The following is a 20676-nucleotide window of genomic DNA, read 5'->3' on the forward strand; positions in this document are numbered from 1 at the left end:
CCCTCCCTCCCATCCAGCTGTCCCCTGTGAGAGTGCATTCCAGCTGGGGTTTCTAGGGCCTTAGGGGGGCTTAGGGACAGATCCTGGAGGATTACCTCTGGCTAAAAGGGACCAACCCACCCAAAACCATCAATTCCGTGGTGGAACTGCACACCATAGCTGCCATACCCACCACCTTTCCTCTCTCCCCTCCCTTTCTCTCCTTTCCTTGAAATGTGAGACCGCCAGACAAAGCTGGTGAGCATAACCCACAAGGAGCTCTCTCTTTCTCTCTCATTCTCTCTCTCTCTCTCTCTCTGTCTCATTCTCTCTCTATCTCTCTCTTTCTCTCTCTCTCTGCCTACTACTAGAACAGTAGGACATTCACCAGAGAGTGATAATGAATGTCTTCAGTCTCCCCAGACAGATGAGAGTTGACCCCACATCCTGACCTGGCTGCTCATGGCTCAACTGTGGAAGGAAGAGACTTGATCTGTAATGTAATGGCCACCCAATGGGACAACTATACAGGCTGTATCACAATCGGCCGTGATTGGGAGTCCCAAAGGGCGGCGCACAATTGGCCCAGGGTCGTAAAGGTTAAACAATTGGCCCAGGGTCGTAAAGGTTAAATAAATAAAAAAGTCTCATCAACAGAATGGCTGTTTGGTTCACAATATGTCTGTATTTGCTGTGCGGTTATTTAACCCTTATTTTACCAGGTCAGTTGACTGAAAACACATTCTCACTTACAGCAACGACCTGGGGAATAGTTACAGGGGAGAGGTAAGGGGGATGAATGAGCCAATTGGAAGCCGGAGATGATTAGGTGACCGTGAGGGCCAGATTGGGAATTTAGCCAGGACACCAGGGTTAACACCCCTACTCTAACAATAAGTGCCATGGGATCTTTAGTGACCACAGAGTCAGGACACCAGTTTAACGTCCCATCCAAAAGACGGCACCCTACACAGGACAATGTCCCCAATCACTGCCCTGGGGCATTGGGATCTTTAGTGACCACAGAGTCAGGACACCAGTTTAACGTCCCATCCAAAAGACGGCACCCTACACAGGACAATGTCCCCAATCACTGCCCTGGGGCATTGGGATCTTTAGTGACCACAGAGTCAGGACACCAGTTTAACGTCCCATCCAAAAGACGGCACCCTACACAGGACAATGTCCCCAATCACTGCCCTGGGGCATTGGGATCTTTAGTGACCACAGAGTCAGGACACCAGTTTAACGTCCCATCCAAAAGACGGCACCCTACACAGGGCAATGTCCCCAATCACTGCCCTGGGGCATTGGGATCTTTAGTGACCACAGAGTCAGGACACCAGTTTAACGTCCCATCCAAAAGACGGCACCCTACACAGGGCAATGTCCCCAATCACTGCCCTGGGGCATTGGGATCTTTTTTTAGACCAGAGGAAAATGGCCCTCCAACACCACATGTTTTGTACCGGCTGGTTGATTCTTTGTGAGTTAAAGTTGAGCGTGGTAACTGAATTATAATACCATTCATGCTGTCATGAGTTACTTCAACTATTCTAATATTGCTTTCTAGGTTAAGGAATATGGGACATTTTTGTATCAAGAATTTTTCTGTCAAGGATTCATTAGCACTCTTGAGAGAGTGAAAAGGTCATATTTAAGTGAACATATCATGAGCACAGAGGAGTGTGAACGTCTCCTGACATGGAATGTTAGCCACAGCAGCTGATGACGCAGGAGAATGATCTCCTCTGGATGGACAGTGGAAATCCCTCCGACAGGACTGCTGGGGAATGGAATGCCAGCGTGGCTTAGAGCCAGACAGAACTAGCGGGGCACCAGCGTGGCACAGCGCCAGAGGCTTGGACACAAGACAGGCAGTGTGTGGAGCACAATAGACCAGTTCCCACAAACCAAATCCATCCTGACTCCAATGGTCATGTCACATTCCTGGCATGGCCAAAATCCCTGTCATTGATAGCTTGGCATATTATAATTTTTTAGGGGGAAAGAAATCTGCAGTTGTTCTCCTGTCTGGAAAGAGATGCCTCTGTCAACCTGATGTGTAATTTAGACCTACATATTACACATTCTCTCATGGCTCTGGTGCTGTAGTGGTTTTAGGGAGAGTAGACAGTAGGGGGCGGTGTTATACCACATTTCAGAGAGATCAGCCCAAGAAATTACAAGACAATACTAAGACCTATTATATCTGTCTAAAATGAGGAAAATACACTCAGCTACTCTAAAATAAAATAAATACAATAATGTTTATTGTCTACAAAAACAAATAATTTTCTGTATCTACAGATTTTCACAGAAAAAGCTATGAGAACAGAATGACACCAAACTAGACTATGAAGGTAACTAGCCTATATACATGTAATGTTGCTGGCCTCACCCCTCAGTCTAAAACTGACTACATGTCATGTTGCTGGCCTCATCCCTCAGTATGATACTAACTACATGTCATGTTTCTGGCCTCATCCCTCAGTATGATACTAACTACATGTCATGTTTCTGGCCTCATCCCTCAGTATGATACTAACTACATGTCATGTTTCTGGCCTCATCCCTCAGTATGATACTAACTACATGTCATGTTTCTGGCCTCATCTCTCAGTATGATACTAACTACATGTCATGTTTCTGGCCTCATCCCTCAGTGTAATACCGAATGGTTCCCAATTCCCTTTATCGTGCACTACTTTTGACCAGAGGCGTAGAGAATACATGTATAAAGCTGAGGATGAGTGGGCTTGAAGGAGGTTACCTGCGAGGAGAGGACTCAACATGCTCTGCAGTGCAGCAGTCCATGGGTACTGCTCTGACTGTCAAAGCTACAGTGCAAAGGAAGAAACGCCTTGGCTTGCAGTCTAATCAAGGTTCATTAATTGAGGATTTGGAGCAAGCTAGATGTGTGAGAGTCACTCTAGGACAGTGGAAGTTGAATCAAAAATGTTTATTATTGAATGGTTTATTTCATCCTTCTTCAGGGTGTTATAAAGCTGCATCAGCTCTACTGTGTTTCTGTCTGTCCAGTGTTGGGGTTTTACTTAGGGGCACTCTAAAAAGTTTGGTAACTTTCAAGAATTTTATCATGTAGTGGCCATTTTGGTACTTTAGATTATTACAGGCGTCTAATTATCCCTGGCCCACTGTGAGGCCTTATCACATGTAAAATATATATAAATAAGATGACAAAGCTGTACAACATTTTCCTAAATATCAACCAAACTTAGCAAATGCCATAAGTGTTAAATATGAGGGTTTCAGCATAAAATATCCTTTATATATTTTGCTACTATGTCAATATGTATTTGTTATCAATGTTTTGCCATCAAACTGGTGCAGCTGTGATAAAAGTAAATAGTTGAAAGAGTTGCAGAGTTAAATGATAATAATGCCATTGTTGATTAGATGCTTTTTTCCTTAGTTAGGTTATTTTCCCTAAATACGCTCGAGGCGCCACTACAGATCTGGGTTCGATCCCCATCTGTGTCGCAGACGCCCATGACCAGGACACCCATGAGGCAAAGCACAATTGGCCAAGCGTCGTCCGGGTTTGGGAAGGTTTTTTCCCCCCGTCCGGGATGTCCTTGTCACATCGCGCTCTAGCGACTCCTGTGGCGGGCCGGGCGCATGCACGCTGACACGGTCACCAGATTTTCCTCCAGAAACAGTGGTGCGGCTGGCCCCCGGGTTAAGCGAGCAGTGTGTCAAGAAGCAGTGTAGCTTGGCAGGGTCGTGTTTCGGGGGGGCTCTCGACCATCGCCTCCCGAGTCCGTACGGGAGTTGCAGCGATGGGACAAGACTGTAACTACCAATTGGATATCACAAAAATTGTGGAGAAAAAGGGATCCAAAGTACAGCAAAAAAATTATAAATGACTGAATTTAGCATAGACTGCAATAAATTCTGTTAATTACCAAAATTATAGAAGATTCCAGTAACTTTGGTAAATTACCGGTAGCTTTACAAGCCTACCTGTGACATCGTTTAACCAACTTATTTATGACAGAAAACCTACCCTGTACAGCAGTATAAATAAAACCCTTCAACTGTACTTGGTCAACATTTATCAGCGTGTGAAAGAACAGAATAACAGTAAACTTTCTCTTCCTGCAGTGTTATGATTTTTTAAATGATTTAATGTTAACCAAAACTGCTCATTACATAAATTGTACACAATTTCATACAAAATACAAACAAATGCAAAACTGAACATTTTCATTGATTGAATTTGAACATATTCAAAGTTTGATTTTTCTTTTGACAAAATAAATTAAATAAACCCTGACTTTCCCTGAATTATGTCACTGAAGTGACAGGGTAAACAACAAGGGGTCTAACGTTCCACTGCACTATTCTGCATAGCAACATGAACATGATTGGCTCAGTTAAACAAGGTACATTTTTTAAAGTGCTACATAAAACAGTCTTCTAATTTCACTAAGAGTGCAATAGGTTATTTTGCCATAAATAAGTGCATACATTTTCTTCAAGTTAGATATGTAGATCAAACACATTGATCTGCCACTTGAACTCAATGGCAACGACCCACAGATGGCACCCTAATAACAATATAGTTCACTACTTTTGACAAGAGCCCTATTGGCCCTGGTCAAAAGTAGTGCACTACATAGGGCATAGAGTGCTATTTGAGATGTAGAAAATGTAATTGGGTCTTGGACTACTAACTCATCTATAAATTATTACTACTTTGCCTGTCTTGCAATGCAAGCGAGTGGGCTGAAGAACAGATAGACAGGATCCATAAAGCTGGTTGAAGTCCACTAAAGTGATCAAATTGCTCATAAAATGACTTAATGATTTAGTAGGATTGTCAATGCATTTTGTACAAAAATATCAAGCACAGTGTAGACAGATACTCCATCTCATCGATAGCTCAAATAGCTTATGGTTTGTTTCATTCAACTGCACCTTTAAATGCAAGTGATTATTTCTAAGCAAACAATGGCTTATATATATTCACAATAAATGCTGTCCAAGTAATTGCTATAGTACGGGGACTTTAAAAGCAAGAATGCTATAGTGGAGACTTAAAAAGCAAGGCTCCGTATTCATAAAGTGTCTCAGAGTAGGAGTGCTGATCTAGGATCAGATCCACCCCCCTTCTCCAAATAATCATATTCATTATCATCTAAAATAAAACACTGACCCTAGTTCAGCAGTCCTATTCAGAGATACTTTATGAATACGGGCCCAGAGGATTGGTAACATTTGAGTTCTGCATCATCTCATCTTACTCATTGACCAATGAAAGAACTGGTTGTTCAGTATTACATCAGGTTCATGACATGGCATGCTGACACACTGACCAGTAAATCATGACTGTTTTTCTGGACAAACAAAATGGCTGACAAGAGTTTTCTTTTTAAAGCAAGTCCACATTCAAACAGGGCCTATGGGACGACATCACAGATCAGGCCAGGACCAGAGGTGACATAGTGGAGGTCAATGGATAGGACAGCGTCTTCAAATCTGGGCTGGGGACAACACTTTTCACCACAACCAGAAACTGACAGTTTAACACAAAACAACAACCAAACTTAGTCTCCATGACAACATACTGGCTGAGACTAGGGCGAGGCGTAGATTTTGTCTACTTCATTCTTGAATCAACGCATATGGACTTTTTTTTTATAGTCCATTATACGTATTTCTATGCACTACCTGGCCTGATGACTCCTTGCTGTCCCCAGTCCACCTGGTCGTAATGCTGCTCCAGTTTCAACTGTTCTGCCTGCGGCTATGGAACCCTTACCTGTTCACCGGATGTGCTACCTGTCCCAGACCTGCTGTTTTCAACTCTCTAGAGACAGCAGGAGCGGTAGAGATACTCTGAATGATCGGCTATGAAAAGCCAACTGACAATTACTCCTGAGGTGCTGACCTGTTGCACCCTCTACAACCACTGTGATTATTATTATTTGACCCTGCTGGTCATCTATGAACATCTTGGCCATGTTCTGTTATAATCTCCACCCGGCACAGCCAGAAGAGGACTGGCCACCCCTCATAGCCTGGTTCCTCTCTAGGTTTCTTCCTAGGTTCTGGCCTTTCTAGGGAGTTTTTCCTAGCCACCGTGCTTCTACACCTGCATTGCTTGCTGTTTGGGTTTTTAGGCTGGGTTTCTGTACAACACTTTGTGACATCAGCTGATGTAAGAAGTGCTTTATAAGTACATTTTATTGATTGATCATCCACTTCCTCTGGTCTCCCTCCGTCTGTCTGTCACAATCTCTCTGTCTCTGACTGTCCCTCTGCCTGCTGTCTGATGTTCAGACAGTCTCTCTGGATGTGAATCTCACTTTTACATTTTAGTAATTTAGCAAATGCTCTGATCCAGAGCGACTTATAGTAGTGAGTGCATACATTTTCATACCGGTCCCCCGTGGGAATCGAACCCACAACCCTGGCGCTGCAAGTGCCAAGCTCTAACAAAATGATCCACATGATCTCCAGTCCAAGTCCTCCATACTCCCAGACATGCCCTGGTTCCTGTTTTAGACTGCAGCCCAAATTGTACCCTATCCCCTATATAGTGCACTACTTTTGACAAGAGCCCATTTGGGAAACAGTCTTAGTGGTCTCAGGGGAGCCATGTGCAGCTGGGTGCCAGACAGGAGGAGCCTCATCCCTCTAGCCTCTGTTGTGTGGTGCTGTCGTCAGTCAGGGCTCTGCTCCCTCCAGGGGACCGGGGGCAGCTGGCTGGCCTTGGAACGTCTGGCTCTGGAGCCTCCAAGGAGGAGGGCCTTCAGTCTCACATGAATCCACTCAGAGGGAGGTCAGGGTAGGGCCTGCTCTCAGCAGAGGGAGGAGGAGGCTGGTGCTTTGGCTGCCCTGCTGCTGCATGTCCATGGTCTGCCCCCCTGGAGGACTCAGGGTTGGGTACAGGGCCAGGTGCTGGACCAGCCTCCTTCAGGCTCCCGTTCTGGAACTGGAACAGAGGAAATGGCCGACTTAGCTAAGCCTCCCTTTTCTGGTCTAAATTGCCTTGATGTGTAAATACCCACTGGCTTTCAATGGTCAAATGATAATGACCTTCTGTTTCTAAAGTCTCATTCCCTTGGTAAATCTGATGAGCGAGTAAGTATGTGCCATTGGTATTCAACGTTCATATGATGAGCATATAGCTGGAGGAAGTAAAGCACATAGTTCTAACATTTTACATAATTAGTTCAGGGCCCTAGTCCCCGTGCTTCTACATCTGCATTGCTTGCTGTCTGTGGTTTAAGGCTGGGTTTCTGTATAAGCACTTTGACATCTGCTGCTGTAAAAAAGGATTTTATAAATACATTTGATCTTGTTCCATGGGGCACAATATTTTATTTATTAGCGTTTTTATTAGACAAGTTCAGGAAGGCCCCCTTTTACGCTTCACAACATATTACCTGTTTGACGCCTAATGAACACTACCCAGGTTAGTGTCACCTTTCTTACCTGTGTGGTGAATGGCCACTCTGCTCTGTTGACCTGACTGAGCCCCATAGCCAGGGGATAGGCATGCAGAGCCCAGCCCTGGCTGGTGGCCTGAGACTGAGTCAGGCCGTCAGGGAGGTGCCTCTGCTGCTGGGACACAGCTAGGGCCTCCACCATACTCCAGTGGGGCGCTCCCCTACCATCCTCTGTCCCCCGGGGACCACTGGACTCCAGGCTGCCCAGCAACTCCTCCAAATTCTGGGGCGTGAGCTCTCCGTCCACCCACTGGCTCTGGAGGCCCGTGGTGGGTACATAGGAGGAGAGCACTGATGAGCGGCTAACAGACAAAGTGTTCAGCTGGTTCCTGTAGGGGAAGCCCAGGGCCAGGGAAGCTTCCCCCAGGCAGAGGTTCCCATGCTGGGGGTGGCCGTGGTGAGTCTGGAGCCCCCCTGGTTGCTCCACGTTAAACGGAGGAATCTGCTGCTGCTGCTTGGTGATGTCTTTCTGTCGTTGTGTTATTGAACCCGTCCCAGTCACCTGCATGTGCTTCAGTCTGTTACACAGTTGCTGCTGCTGTTGGTTTGGCAATACCTGTCCATTTAGATGGCTCTGTTGCTGCTGCTGTGTTGCCTGCAATACTGTCTGTGGGTGGGGCTGTGTGTGTAAACAATGCTGCGGTATTGGCTGCTGTGGGTAGTGGGGCGGAGACTGATAGTGGTGAACTGATAGGGGATGGACTACAGGCAGCTGTGGTGGCTGTATCTGTGACTGCCACTGAGGCACTGTAGTAGAATGTGGTTGTGGGGTTAGTGGTTGTTCCAGAGATGGTTGGTGTAACAGCGTGGTAGGGCAGCTATAGTCCTGATCCCCTAACTTAGCCCCCCTGCAAGAGAATACAGTCTGACCCCAGTCCGACCTCTTCCTCAGAGACTCCTGTACGTAGGAGAGAATCTCGTCTGTCAGGTCAGGAAGGAGGCCGTCTCTGCCAGCGTCCAGATCCACATCGAGGAACATCTCATCCTGCTGGAACAGCTCCAGGTCCTCCCTACTAATGCCCAGGTTCATCATGAAGCTCCACAAATCCCCGTCTCTGTCAATCAAATCAAGATCTTTATAGTCACAATTGGGAAATGAGTAGCGCAGTCAAGGTTACATTATTAAAAACAGTAGCAACCACACAGATACACATAAGATAAACAGTAAGTGATCAGTTACCTGTCCTCCAATGAGAAGCCGCCGATCCCCCCGCCATCCCCCACCCCTAAGGGCTCCTGCTTGAAGAGGACTCTCTCTGACAGAGAGAGGATGCTGCCCTCCTGCCAGCTGCTGGAGAAGATGCCCCCACACTCCTCCTGCGGAAGCCCTGCCACCACCTCCTGCGGAAGCCCTGCCACCTCCTCCTGCGGAAGCCCTGCCACCTCCTCCTGCGGAAGCCCTGCCACCTCCTCCTGCGGAAGCCCTGCCACCACCTCCTGCGGAAGCCCTGCCACCTCCTCCTGGAGTTGGAGCTCGTTCTGAGTGTGAGGGGAGCAGCACAAGTAGATGGACTTGTCCTGTTTCAGCAGGAGTTGGAGCGGGAGCTGGTTCTGAGTCTGAGGGGAGCAGCAGTAGACAGACTTGTCCTGTTTCAACAGGAGTTGGAGCGGGAGCTGGTTCTGAGTGTGAGGGGAGCAGCACAAGTAGATGGACTTGTCCTGTTTCAGCAGGAGTTGGAGCGGGAGCTGGTTCTGAGTCTGAGGGGAGCAGCAGTAGACAGACTTGTCCTGTTTCAACAGAGAGCCCAGCAGTGAGTCAGGGTCCAGGGTTCCATCCTGGTTGTTGTTGGTGGTATTTCCTGCAGGGCCGGTGGTGTCGCCTGCTAAGGAGTCCCCTGTTACCAGAGTCTTGGGGAAGCTGGTGTTGTAGAGAAGAGCCTCCCCAGTGGTGTAACTGAAAGGCAGCTGGAGGCTCCGCTTCCTTAGGTTGTCCTCTCCCTCTTCATCACTAAAAACAAGTATATTTTAGTCATTTAGAAGACGCTCTTATCCAGAGTGACTTACAGGAGAAATTAGGGTTAAGTGCTTTGCTCAAGGGCACATTGACAGTTTTTTCACCTAGTCAGCTCGAGGATTCCAACCAGCAAACTTTTGGTTACTGGCCCAATGCTCTTAACCACTAGGCTACTTGCCGCCCCAATGGAATGACATTAAACAATGAGGTTGTGTGTGTGCGTGCCGAGACGTACGTGAGGACTCTTTGGGATGCGATGATATACTCAGGCCGTCCGTTCTTATAGACCAGTCTGGCGTTAGCCTGCACCCACACCCAGCCTGTCAGCTTGGTCAGCAGCCTGAATACTGTCATCCCACTCTCTCCGGTCTTTATCACTGGGCATGGAAACACACAAACACACACATTAACCAAGTTACACAGCAGAAATGTGTATAGGACACATAAACATCACATAAACATAAACATCACCAAACATCACTAGGGATATGGCATATGGTAAAAAAAAAAATGCTGACATTTAAACAGAATTTTTCTGTTTAAAAAAGATACAGAAAATTCATAACGTTTCATGTGAATTCACAATGCAGCTGCGCTGCTGCCAACAACGGTTTGGGTCTCACAGTGCATCCCTTTCAGATGGTGAAGCGTTGCACCTGTACTACAATTCCTGTACCTCAATTCCACTTCGCAAAGTTGCCATTTCCTTCTCATTTAACGGGACTTCTCTGCTGTCGCTTGCCTTTCTCAGCCATTTTTCAAAAGTTAACGACAATGACGTAGTGGTGGAGAGTCGACTCCAAAATAATAGATTCCCCGACTCCTTACACGAGGACTCCCGTTTCTGAGTGTTAAGATTAGATTGAGCTAAGAATGGACACCTAAGATTCAGACCTAAGATTCAGTATTTTTGGAACGGAGGAGAATTATTAGTTGCCACACTGAGAACACAAACACTGGCATCTTTCATAGAGCTAGCGAGGGCCAGGGAGAGGCGCACATTATAGGCAGATCGGCCACCAGGCAAACAGTCAGAACCACGCACTAGGCCTATCTATCGGTAATCAAAAGCTGTATCTCGTAATGGAATGCTGTATTTTGCCATTTCTTGGCTTGCAATGTTTCGTAACTTCAGCAAAGCAGGGCCTATCTCTAGGGCTGGGCGCTATAGCGTATTTGATGATATACCGGTATTGATGCAGGGACCGGTTTGGGTTTTTACTTTACCTTCTATAACGGTATTTGAATGTTTGGTTTGTTAAATGTGGTACGCCTTGTGTAACGTCCATTTTTATAGTTTACTTCGCTACCCGAGTCATCTCTATCCACTCTCTACATGCTGCTTTCCAGACAGACCTAGGCCTGCACCCAAGGAGAGCATTTGTTGTTCCTCAACCAGGCTGCATGGGCAATGCAGCACATGTAACAATGTTGATGACAACGATGCCGTTTTTACTTTGCTTCTTACTATAAATCCACTAGCATTCTATAATTACACTATTGGTTTGTGTTTTTTACATCTGCAAACAGCTAGTTTTGTATTTTCTTAGCAATTTGGGCCTAAATCCTGTTAGCCGCTAATGCTAATCGCTAGCTAGCTAATAAATGTACTGAGTCATAGCAAACGTAATTAGCTATACAGCCTGACAATACCAGTGCTGGTGTAGACCTAAATCAGCATGTTGTCTAAATCAGAGGAATATGAAGTAGCTAAGAGAGAACATTCAATGTAGCCAAAGATTATAGGGTCCCCTAGGAAACACTTATCAACAGTTCCTACCCTGTCACAATAACTCCTCCCTGGCATTTTCATTCGTTGTCATGTCAAACACTGAATTCAAATTGCCCACAATTATATTCTAACTATAGAATTAGAATAATCATTCTATTTCCATGATTCCAACAGTTCACTCTTTTTTTTGGTTTAAGTTGAATTGAACAGTATACAACAATCAGAATGGAGAAAGACCCATTGAAATCACTTAGAATGTATGTGTTGCCACCCTAGGGTCACACTACTCAAAGAAAATGGTGAACTTTTATTATTCAAAAACATAAAATATCGTCATACCGTACAATAAAAAAAAAATACCCTGATATGATATTTTGGCCATATCACCCAGCCCTACCTATCACCAATGAATAGTCTAGGATATTCTACACACAACAGACCGAAGACTGAACACACACTCGCATCATTAATAAAGAGCAGGCGAGCCAGCACGAGGGGGAGAGGAGGAGGCAGGCAAAAATGATGTCTTGTCTTGCATGTTTCGCAAATTCACCAAAGTAGCCTAAAGTTTTATTTAAAATTACACAACTTTCCACAGGCATTTATAGCCTACCGTCTAGTTAGGCTATAACACGGAAATTAACATTAACTGCACTGTGATTTTAGCAAAAAAACAAGGATTTTTCATAACGTTAAGGATCCCAACTTTGTATAAAAGTTTGAATGTTTAAATGTTCACACCTCTGCTTGTCACTAAAAGTCACTAAATCAAATTTGCCTTCAGGGATTAATAAAGTGCGGTCTTGTTTTATCATCTTATCTTAAAACACCATACATTTTTTAGAAGATGTAGGAATGAATCTGTTCAGAAAGTCCCCTCAGGACACTGGCTGTAGAATGAACTACTCAACATGTAGAAAGTGCAACTCAACATGCAGTACACTATGCAATGTGACCCGCAAGTTTTTGATCTCAGTCTGTCAGTCTCCATGAACTACACTACATGATAGGACTGTGTGCAGCAGGAGAGCAGTCTTACTCCTCATGTGGTTCTCAGCACAGTGCAGCATGTCAGCAGCATGAATGAACTGGTATCCTGAGCCATGGTTGCACAGCTCAGCCTCAGTGTAACCCAGCACCATCTTCCCTCTGTACAAGAAGACAGGAAAAACAACACAGAAAGCACAATGAAAACATGTCTCTTCCCTACTTCTGAATAGATCACACTTGTGATCTAAAAGCATAATTAATCAATAAGGCACAAGAGGGTGTGGTATATGGCCAATATACCACGTCTAAGGGCTGTTCTTATGCACGACGCAAAGCGGAGTGCCTGGATACAGCCCTTAGGCGTGGTATATTGGCCATATACTACACCCTCTTGTGCCTTATTGCTATTATAAAGTGGTTACCAATGTAATTAGAGCATTAAAAATATATGTTTTGTCATACCCATGGTATACGGTCTGATATACAACGGCTGTCAGCCAATCAGCATTCAGGGCTCGAACCACCCAGTTTATAATCTCAAATATGATGAGATTGCGCTGATGGTTCCTCTTAAAATGTATAAATTATTTGAATTATTAGGTTTATTTGACAGGGACCACATACAATTAAAACATGCACTGTACTAGATTTAGCTAAATAGCTTGTTCACAACTCCAGTACCCGGGCAGGTGAACAATAAAATGATTTACCATTCAGACGGCAAGCTTTGAATTCAATGTAAAATATTGTAGTGAAGTGGTCATCTTCCCTATGTATTGAAGGTGCTTAGCAGCAGTAAGCCCCACTAGACAGGCCCACTACTGTTATCGTCACTCACTTGGCGTCGCAGGCAATGGGGGTGAAGTCCAGCTTGTGCTTGGTCTTGAAGATTAAGTTCTTGGTGCGGATCTCCAGGATGGTGGGGGGCTGCAAGGGCGAGGCCAGGGCGAACAGTGCCAGCTGAGGCGGGATGGCCTTGCCCTCCTTGGTCCTCTCGCTCTGGCCATGGAGGAACTTTAGACGCCCCTGGATGTTCAGGGCCTGGAGAACGCAGAATAGCCATTAAACATAGTCAGGGCTGTGTCCCAAATGGCCCCCTATTCCATCCTGATGACGGTCGATTCAGACAGGAACATTGGTTAAATAAGATCCCATTAAACTGTTGGAAGAAGCGTCTAGATTATCAATGAGCTGGAGCTCTTTTTATTGAATACACTTCTCCATGCAACTGGTAGCACCTTAAAGGGAAATTTCACAAATGTTCAACTTCCTATTCATCATCGACAAATGTGAAAATGGCGTGTTTCTATGTTCTGTAGTAAAAAATATGGAGAAAGATAAGTGTTTCCAATGACATCATCGGTGCACATCATGTGATTTTAACCAATTATGAGGAGGCATTACCTACTAATTGCCTCCTAATTGTCTATGAATTGGTTGTCATTGGAAACACATCTTCCTCACTTTTTTTTAGTACAGAACATAGAAACACGCCATTTTCACATATATTGATGTTGGGGTGGTGCTGGAGACAATGAATATGAAGTAGAATTTTCTTTTTAATGTTCCTTTAATAAGGTATGTAAGTGAAAGTTTACTTTCTAAAACGTGTAAATCTAAGTAACAGAAAAGACTGAAATAAGAACTCAATGGGTCTTTCTGATTTAATTATTATTATTTATTTTTTATCTGTTTCCCTAACTGAACAGAATTTGACACAGATTTGATTTGTGCTCAGGTCATCCAACAGAGTTGAAAAGTTCAGAGGGAGAATTGAGGCTAGCCAGAGGACAAAGGCATAGTTCTCCACTTCATTTCCCATATTAGATTTGAGAAATCAGTAAGAGTGACTTCTGACAGAGGATTTATTCAGCTCTGTAACAATCAGCCCACTCAGAAAAACTCAAACACCATCTATATTCTAAGAAAATCTAGAAAATGTAAATGAAATCAAATTAGATTTTCAAATAGACTTCTAGGAAAATGTCCATAAAATCTAACTAGATTGAAAATGTTGTTAGATTTTATGGAAAATCTAGTACATTTTTTAACTAGCCTAGTTAAAACACCAAATGGTCATTGATCAAATAGGCAAAGACAATTTAATTTAAGTTGCAATATTGAGTTTATGTAATAAGAAAACAATTTCCAATTCCAGCTAAATCTAATTATTCAGTGATTATAACTTGACATTCACAAAACTGTAGAGAAATGCAAAAAATCTATAAAAAAAAATGGAGAATATTTTTGTGTTCTCAAAGCTTGACTGCAAACGCTATTTGTAGGATAATTTCCTGGTCTGGATAAGCAGTCTTTGGCCCCACCCATCCCTGAACTCAAAGGGGAATTGGAGAAGCCTCACACTGATTCCCCCACTTCAGGGCAACGCATATTTAACCCCTTCCTGACACGCCACTCATCCTCAAAGAAAGTGACTTCAGTGGCTGTCATAACGCAATTACAATCTCAAGAGTTTCAGCGGGAGATGAGAGTTGATTTCCATTGCGCTCTAGTACACTGTTCACAAGTAATCTTTTTAAATAATTATTTTAAATGATTAGGGTTGAAAAATCTTTTCCTAAAATTCCCTAGATTTCCCAGTAATTGCAGAGATTTCCTCCATGAACTTACTAGGAAGCCAGTGGAGTTGTCCAGGAGACATCTTAACCTGCAGACAAAGTTGCGTTCCAGGAAGGTGGAATTCTCTGGTGGAAGTGCCTCTGGCTTGTAGACTGTGACAGCCTGTGGCGAGGCTGAATCTTCAAAGGCCAGAGAGGGGGGGGGGGTCATAAAATTACACATACAGCATACTATAGCTATAATAGTGAATTACAGGATGTCTAGAGAAAATAGTCTCTTCATATAGTAGACTAACTCTTAGCAGCAAACCTCACCCCGAGCTGCAAACCTCACCCCGAGCTGCAAACCTCACCCCGAGCTGCAAACCTCACCCCGAGCTGTAAACCTCACCCCGAGCTGCAAACCTCACCCCGAGCTGCAAACCTCACCCCGAGCTGCAAACCTCACCCCGAGCTGCAAACCTTATGTCTAGTCCCCACACTACAAACCAGAATGTTATGCCACATGTCATTAGCCATTTCCTACTGAGGAAAGACAGAATGCTAGGTAATACTCCCAAACGTAGAGTTTATCTTATCCAGGGCTGGGCCTAGGTCAGGCTCACCCCAGCCAGTTGCCACTACTGGTCCAAGGTGCTAAAACGCCCCTGGCTCACAGGGTCTCTCAGGATGCAAGGTGAAGCACTGCTCCACACTACGATTTGGAGAGTGAATACAGTGACAGACTGTCTGGATAATATCAAAGGTAGAGGACTGGTAGAGAGCTGGCGGTTTACTATGATCAGTGTAATAGAGTTCGTGTTACACGAGTAGGGCAAAGGACCCGTACAAAAAATGTGTCTCCCCATGGAATGTGACCAGAGAACGTGAAATACTCCTCGATTTTAGAAAGACAAGCCGAGTGGATAGCTAGAGGGTGTTTTATGACTTTATAAAAGTGTTGAAAAAAAGTGTTGACAGTGCTGAATAAAATCTTAAACATGAACTCACTCATAAACACAGCAGCTGTTGACTGTATTTGTTGACAGTCTCTCTAGTCATGATTTTGTTTCTCACAGTAGTTTTGAAATCTCACAGTAGTCGACTATCAACTTCACTGTGGGCTCGTGGAAGCTGTGACACAGTGATCTGAGATATCTGATTGGCCAGCGGTAGACCTATAGGTGCACTTGATTTGCTATCCGGATCTGCCAGGTAGACAGAGTTTGTACCTTCAGACACATGAAATTGGACAAAATGGGAACACTTCAACTACCCGGCGTGCAGGACAGCTGAATCAAGTGCACCTAAAACAAACATTGCAAAAGTAATACAAAAATAGGAACGCAAGGCTTTATTTTACAGAAATGTTTGGCGATCTACGAGGAAAGCCTTGGATGGACCAGTCGACTGCAATAGACCAGATGGACCAGTCGACTGCAATAGACCAGATGGACCAGTCGACTGCAATAGACCAGATGGACCAGTCGACTGCAATAGACCAGATGGACCAGTCGACTGCAATAGACCAGTCGACTGCAATGGACCAGATGGACCAGTCGACTGCAATGGACCAGTCGACTGCAATGGACCAGATGGACCAGTCGACTGCAATGGACCAGATGGGACCAGTCGACTGCAATGGACCAGATGGGACCAGTCGACTGCAATGGACCAGATGGGACCAGTCGACTGCAATGGACCAGATGGGACCAGTCGACTGCAATGGACCAGATGGGACCAGTCGACTGCAATGGACCAGATGGGACCAGTCGACTGCAATGGACCAGATGGGACCAGTCGACTGCAATGGACCAGATGGGACCAGTCGACTGCAATGGACCAGATGGGACCAGTCGACTGCAATGGACCAGATGGACCAGTCGACTGCAATGGACCAGATGGGACCAGTCGACTGCAATGGACCAGATGGACCAGTCGACTGCAATGGACCAGATGGACCAGTCGACTGCAATGGACCAAATGGACCAGTCGACTGCAATGGACCAGTCGACTGCAATGGACCAGTCGACTGCAATGGACCAGATGGACCAGATGGACCAGTCGACTGCAATGGACCAGATGGACCAGATGGACCAGTCGACTGCAATGGACCAGATGGGACCAGTCGACTGCAATGGACCAGATGGGACCAGTCGACTGCAATGGACCAGATGGGACCAGTCGACTGCAATGGACCAGATGGACCAGTCGACTGCAATGGACCAGATGGACCAGTCGACTGCAATGGACCAGATGGACCAGTCGACTGCAATGGACCAGATGGACCAGTCGACTGCAATGGACCAGTCGACTGCAATGGACCAGATGGACCAGTCGACTGCAATGGACCAGATGGACCAGTCGACTGCAATGGACCAGATGGACCAGTCGACTGCAATGGACCAGATGGACCAGTCGACTGCAATGGACCAGTCGACTGCAATGGACCAGTCGACTGCAATGGACCAGTCGACTGCAATGGACCAGTCGACTGCAATGGACCAGTCGACTGCAATGGACCAGTCGACTGCAATGGACCAGTCGACTGCAATAGACCAGATGGACCAGTCGACTGCAATAGACCAGATGGACCAGTCGACTGCAATAGACCAGATGGACCAGTCGACTGCAATAGACCAGATGGACCAGTCGACTGCAATAGACCAGATGGTGACCACTGGACTAGAACATCTAGGCCTACATTCCTGGCTGACACAGCAGAGATACTGTACATTCAAGGAGGTTTACTTTTCACAAGTGGTTATTTCCTTCTGTGGCTCTCTTCACTTCCTAGTAGATACCATGTTTCCCTGTGCTTCACCAGCATACATGGAGCTGCTGGACTTAATGTCATATTAGAATATTAGGTAGCAGACACCCTAGGACTAATATATATAATGAAGGAACCTGCCAACGCAGGGGGAGCTCAATTAATATAAGATCTGGGGCAAGATAGGTTAGATAGTGTGGATTGGAGAGTGATAGTCTATAAAATAGGTTAGATAGTGTGGATTGGAGAGTGATAGTCTATAAGAAACAGACGTGCTGGTACAAGTTGTGTGTCGGCTGTCTGTGGTGAAAAACTCAGCTTTACCTGAGACCAGCTGTCCAGTGTGAGGGTGGGGTTGGAGGTTACCTGAGACCAGCTGTCCAGTGTGAGGGTGGGGTTGGAGGTTACCTGAGACCAGCTGTCCGGTGTCAGGGAGGAGGGTGGGGTTGGAGGTTACCTGAGACCAGCTGTCCAGTGTCAGGGAGGAGGGTGGGGTTGGAGGTTACCTGAGACCAGCTGTCCAGTGTCAGGGTGGGGTTGGAGGTTACCTGAGACCAGCTGTCCAGTGTCAGGGAGGAGGGTGGGGTTGGAGGTTACCTGAGACCAGCTGTCCAGTGTGAGGGTGGGGTTGGAGGTTACCTGAGACCAGCTGTCCAGTGTGAGGGTGGGGTTGGAGGTTACCTGAGACCAGCTGTCCAGTGTGAGGGTGGGGTTGGAGGTTACCTGAGACCAGCTGTCCAGTGTGAGGGTGGGGTTGGAGGTTACCTGAGACCAGCTGTCCAGCGTGAGGGTGAGGGGGGTTGGAGATTACCTGAGACCAGCTGTCCAGTGTCAGGGAGGAGGGTGGTGTTGGAGGTTACCTGAGACCAGCTGTCCAGTGTGAAGGTGGGGTTGGAGGTTACCTGAGACCAGCTGTCCAGTGTGAGGGTGGGGTTGGAGGTTACCTGAGACCAGCTGTCCAGTGTGAGGGTGGGGTTGGAGGTTACCTGAGACCAGCTGTCCAGTGTGAGTGTGGGGTTGGAGGTTACCTGAGACCAGCTGTCCAGTGTGAGGGTGGGGTTGGAGGTTACCTGAGACCAGCTGTCCAGTGTCAGGGATGAGGGTGGTGTTGGAGGTTACCTGAGACCAGCTGTCCAGTGTGAGGGTGGGGTTGGAGGTTACCTGAGGACAGCTGTCCAGTGTGAGGGTGGGGTTGGAGGTTACCTGAGACCAGCTGTCCAGTGTGAGGGTGGGGTTGGAGGTTACCTGAGACCAGCTGTCCAGTGTGAGGGTGGGGTTGGAGGTTACCTGAGGACAGCTGTCCAGTGTGAGGGTGGTGTTGGAGGTTACCTGAGACCAGCTGTCCAGTGTGAGGGTGGGGTTGGAGGTTACCTGAGACCAGCTGTCCAGTGTGAGGGTGGGGTTGGAGGTTACCTGAGACCAGCTGTCCAGTGTGAGGGGTGAGAGGGGGGTTGGAGGTTACCTGAGACCAGCTGTCCAGTGTCAGGGAGGAGGGTGGTGTTGGAGGTTACCTGAGACCAGCTGTCCAGTGTCAGGGAGGAGGGTGGTGTTGGAGGTTACCTGAGACCAGCTGTCCAGTGTCAGGGAGGAGGGTGGTGTTGGAGGTTACCTGAGACCAGCTGTCCAGTGTCAGAGGTTACCTGAGACCAGCTGTCCAGTGTCAGGGAGGAGGGTGGTGTTGGAGGTTACCTGAGACCAGCTGTCCAGTGTCAGGGAGGAGGGTGGTGTTGGAGGTTACCTGAGACCAGCTGTCCAGTGTCAGGGAGGAGGGTGGTGTTGGAGATTACCTGAGACCAGCTGTCCAGTGTCAGCGGTGAGAGGGGGGTTGAGGGCCCAGTGGAGCTGTCTCTGTAACTCTGCTCGATCCTCCATATGAATGATGTCATAAACACTCTGATGGACGACGTCTGACTGAGGAGCAAAAACATCCACCATCATCAAAATACAAGTCTAGTAAACTAAAAGAAAACAATGCAAATATGGACATTATTGTTGCTAGACAATACATCCTTCCTCTTCCCATCACTTATCTCATGGATCTTAGTCCTGTACTCTGCAAACATGCTCTGTACTGGGCCTTAGATTGAACCTGGGTTTAGTTCCGATACCAAGTCTAATAAGTCCGTTTGGGTATCAGTTTAGGTCCTGGCTTTCGTTCACGTTGAGGAAATACCAGAGCAATCAACTTTGTCCGGTGTGACCGGTGAAATTCACACGCAAACCGTTAGGTAACACAAATAATGATATGGACACTAGTAAATAAGCAGTGCTTACGCATTAGTCAGATGTTTTAACCCTATAAAATAGACTAATGTTTCAAGTTTTAAAGTCACATGCACAAGTACAGTGAAATGCCTTTCGTGCAAGCCCTAACCCCAACAATGCAGTATTCAATACTAATGTAATACTAAAAATAAAGATGTAGGGTACCACTAGTTAAGTAATAGCACGAAGTGAATGTGGATGTGAGTTGTGTGATTGTAGTGAATGTGGATGTGAAAGTTGTGTGAGTGTGGATAGTATTAAGCTATTTGAAATTGGGATAACAGGATTTACATTTGGCTATTCAGCTGATTGAAATGTGGATAATATGTACTGAGTGAATGTGTGGAAGTGTGTGTGTTATTCTATATGTATGCAGAGAGACGAGTCTATAGAGACCATAGCATTTATGACTATATAAACTATTGATAGTTTGGATGGGTTTATAGATACTATGGATGCTATAGGGACTGAGATGCTCAGGGACTATAGATGCTGTAGAGACTATGGGGACAGTAGAGACTATAGAGGAACCGTGGCAGTGATTCACATGACTGAAGAAAGATAGAACTAGTCTTAGAGATTACCGAGTGTGTTTGGAAATAGTACTAAGTGAATGTGGATGTGAGAGTTGTGGAACTGTGGAAAGGATGTGTTAAGCTGATTGAAATATGGACATCAAGGTGATTGAAATTTGAACAATAAGAAAATAGAAATTTGGATATTAAGCTGAATGAAATTTGGATAAGAGTTTGAAATTGAGAATAATAAGAGATATTATTACTATTAAATGCTGAGTGAATGAGATGGGAGATTACTGAGTACGTGTCTGAATGGATACCCCAACCTGTTCTGTGAGCTGAGTTTTTCGATCTATAACGTTATCTACAGTTATTATACATGTATAGGAAGTATCGGCAAGCTAGTCTTAGGAAAAGGCTAGAGTG

At 45.8% G+C, this 20676-nt stretch overlaps 1 protein-coding gene across 4 annotated transcripts in view; it reads right to left on the reverse strand.

Annotated features, from left to right (window-relative positions):
- Positions 1-6075: 6075 nt before the first annotated feature.
- ahr1a (aryl hydrocarbon receptor 1a) overlaps positions 6076-20676 on the reverse strand; it is a 36514-nt gene continuing 21913 nt past the window's right edge. For 2 of the 4 annotated variants that reach the window (XM_038995125.1, XM_038995129.1), the window contains 8 exons: positions 19255-19378; positions 14768-14895; positions 12975-13177; positions 12186-12295; positions 9650-9791; positions 8641-9408; positions 7447-8515; positions 6076-6943 (listed from right to left, as the gene is read on the reverse strand). In XM_038995125.1, coding sequence (XP_038851053.1) covers positions 6767-6943; positions 7447-8515; positions 8641-9408; positions 9650-9791; positions 12186-12295; positions 12975-13177; positions 14768-14895; positions 19255-19378 — 2721 coding nt within the window. In that variant the 3' untranslated portion in view covers positions 6076-6766. The remainder of the gene's footprint in view (positions 6944-7446; positions 8516-8640; positions 9409-9649; positions 9792-12185; positions 12296-12974; positions 13178-14767; positions 14896-19254; positions 19379-20676) is intronic. The other 2 variants (XM_038995128.1, XM_038995126.1) reach the window with 2 other exon arrangements.

This window comes from Salvelinus namaycush, chromosome 5 (genome assembly GCF_016432855.1).
Source record: "Salvelinus namaycush isolate Seneca chromosome 5, SaNama_1.0, whole genome shotgun sequence".
NCBI classification, from domain to species: Eukaryota; Metazoa; Chordata; class Actinopteri; order Salmoniformes; family Salmonidae; genus Salvelinus; species Salvelinus namaycush.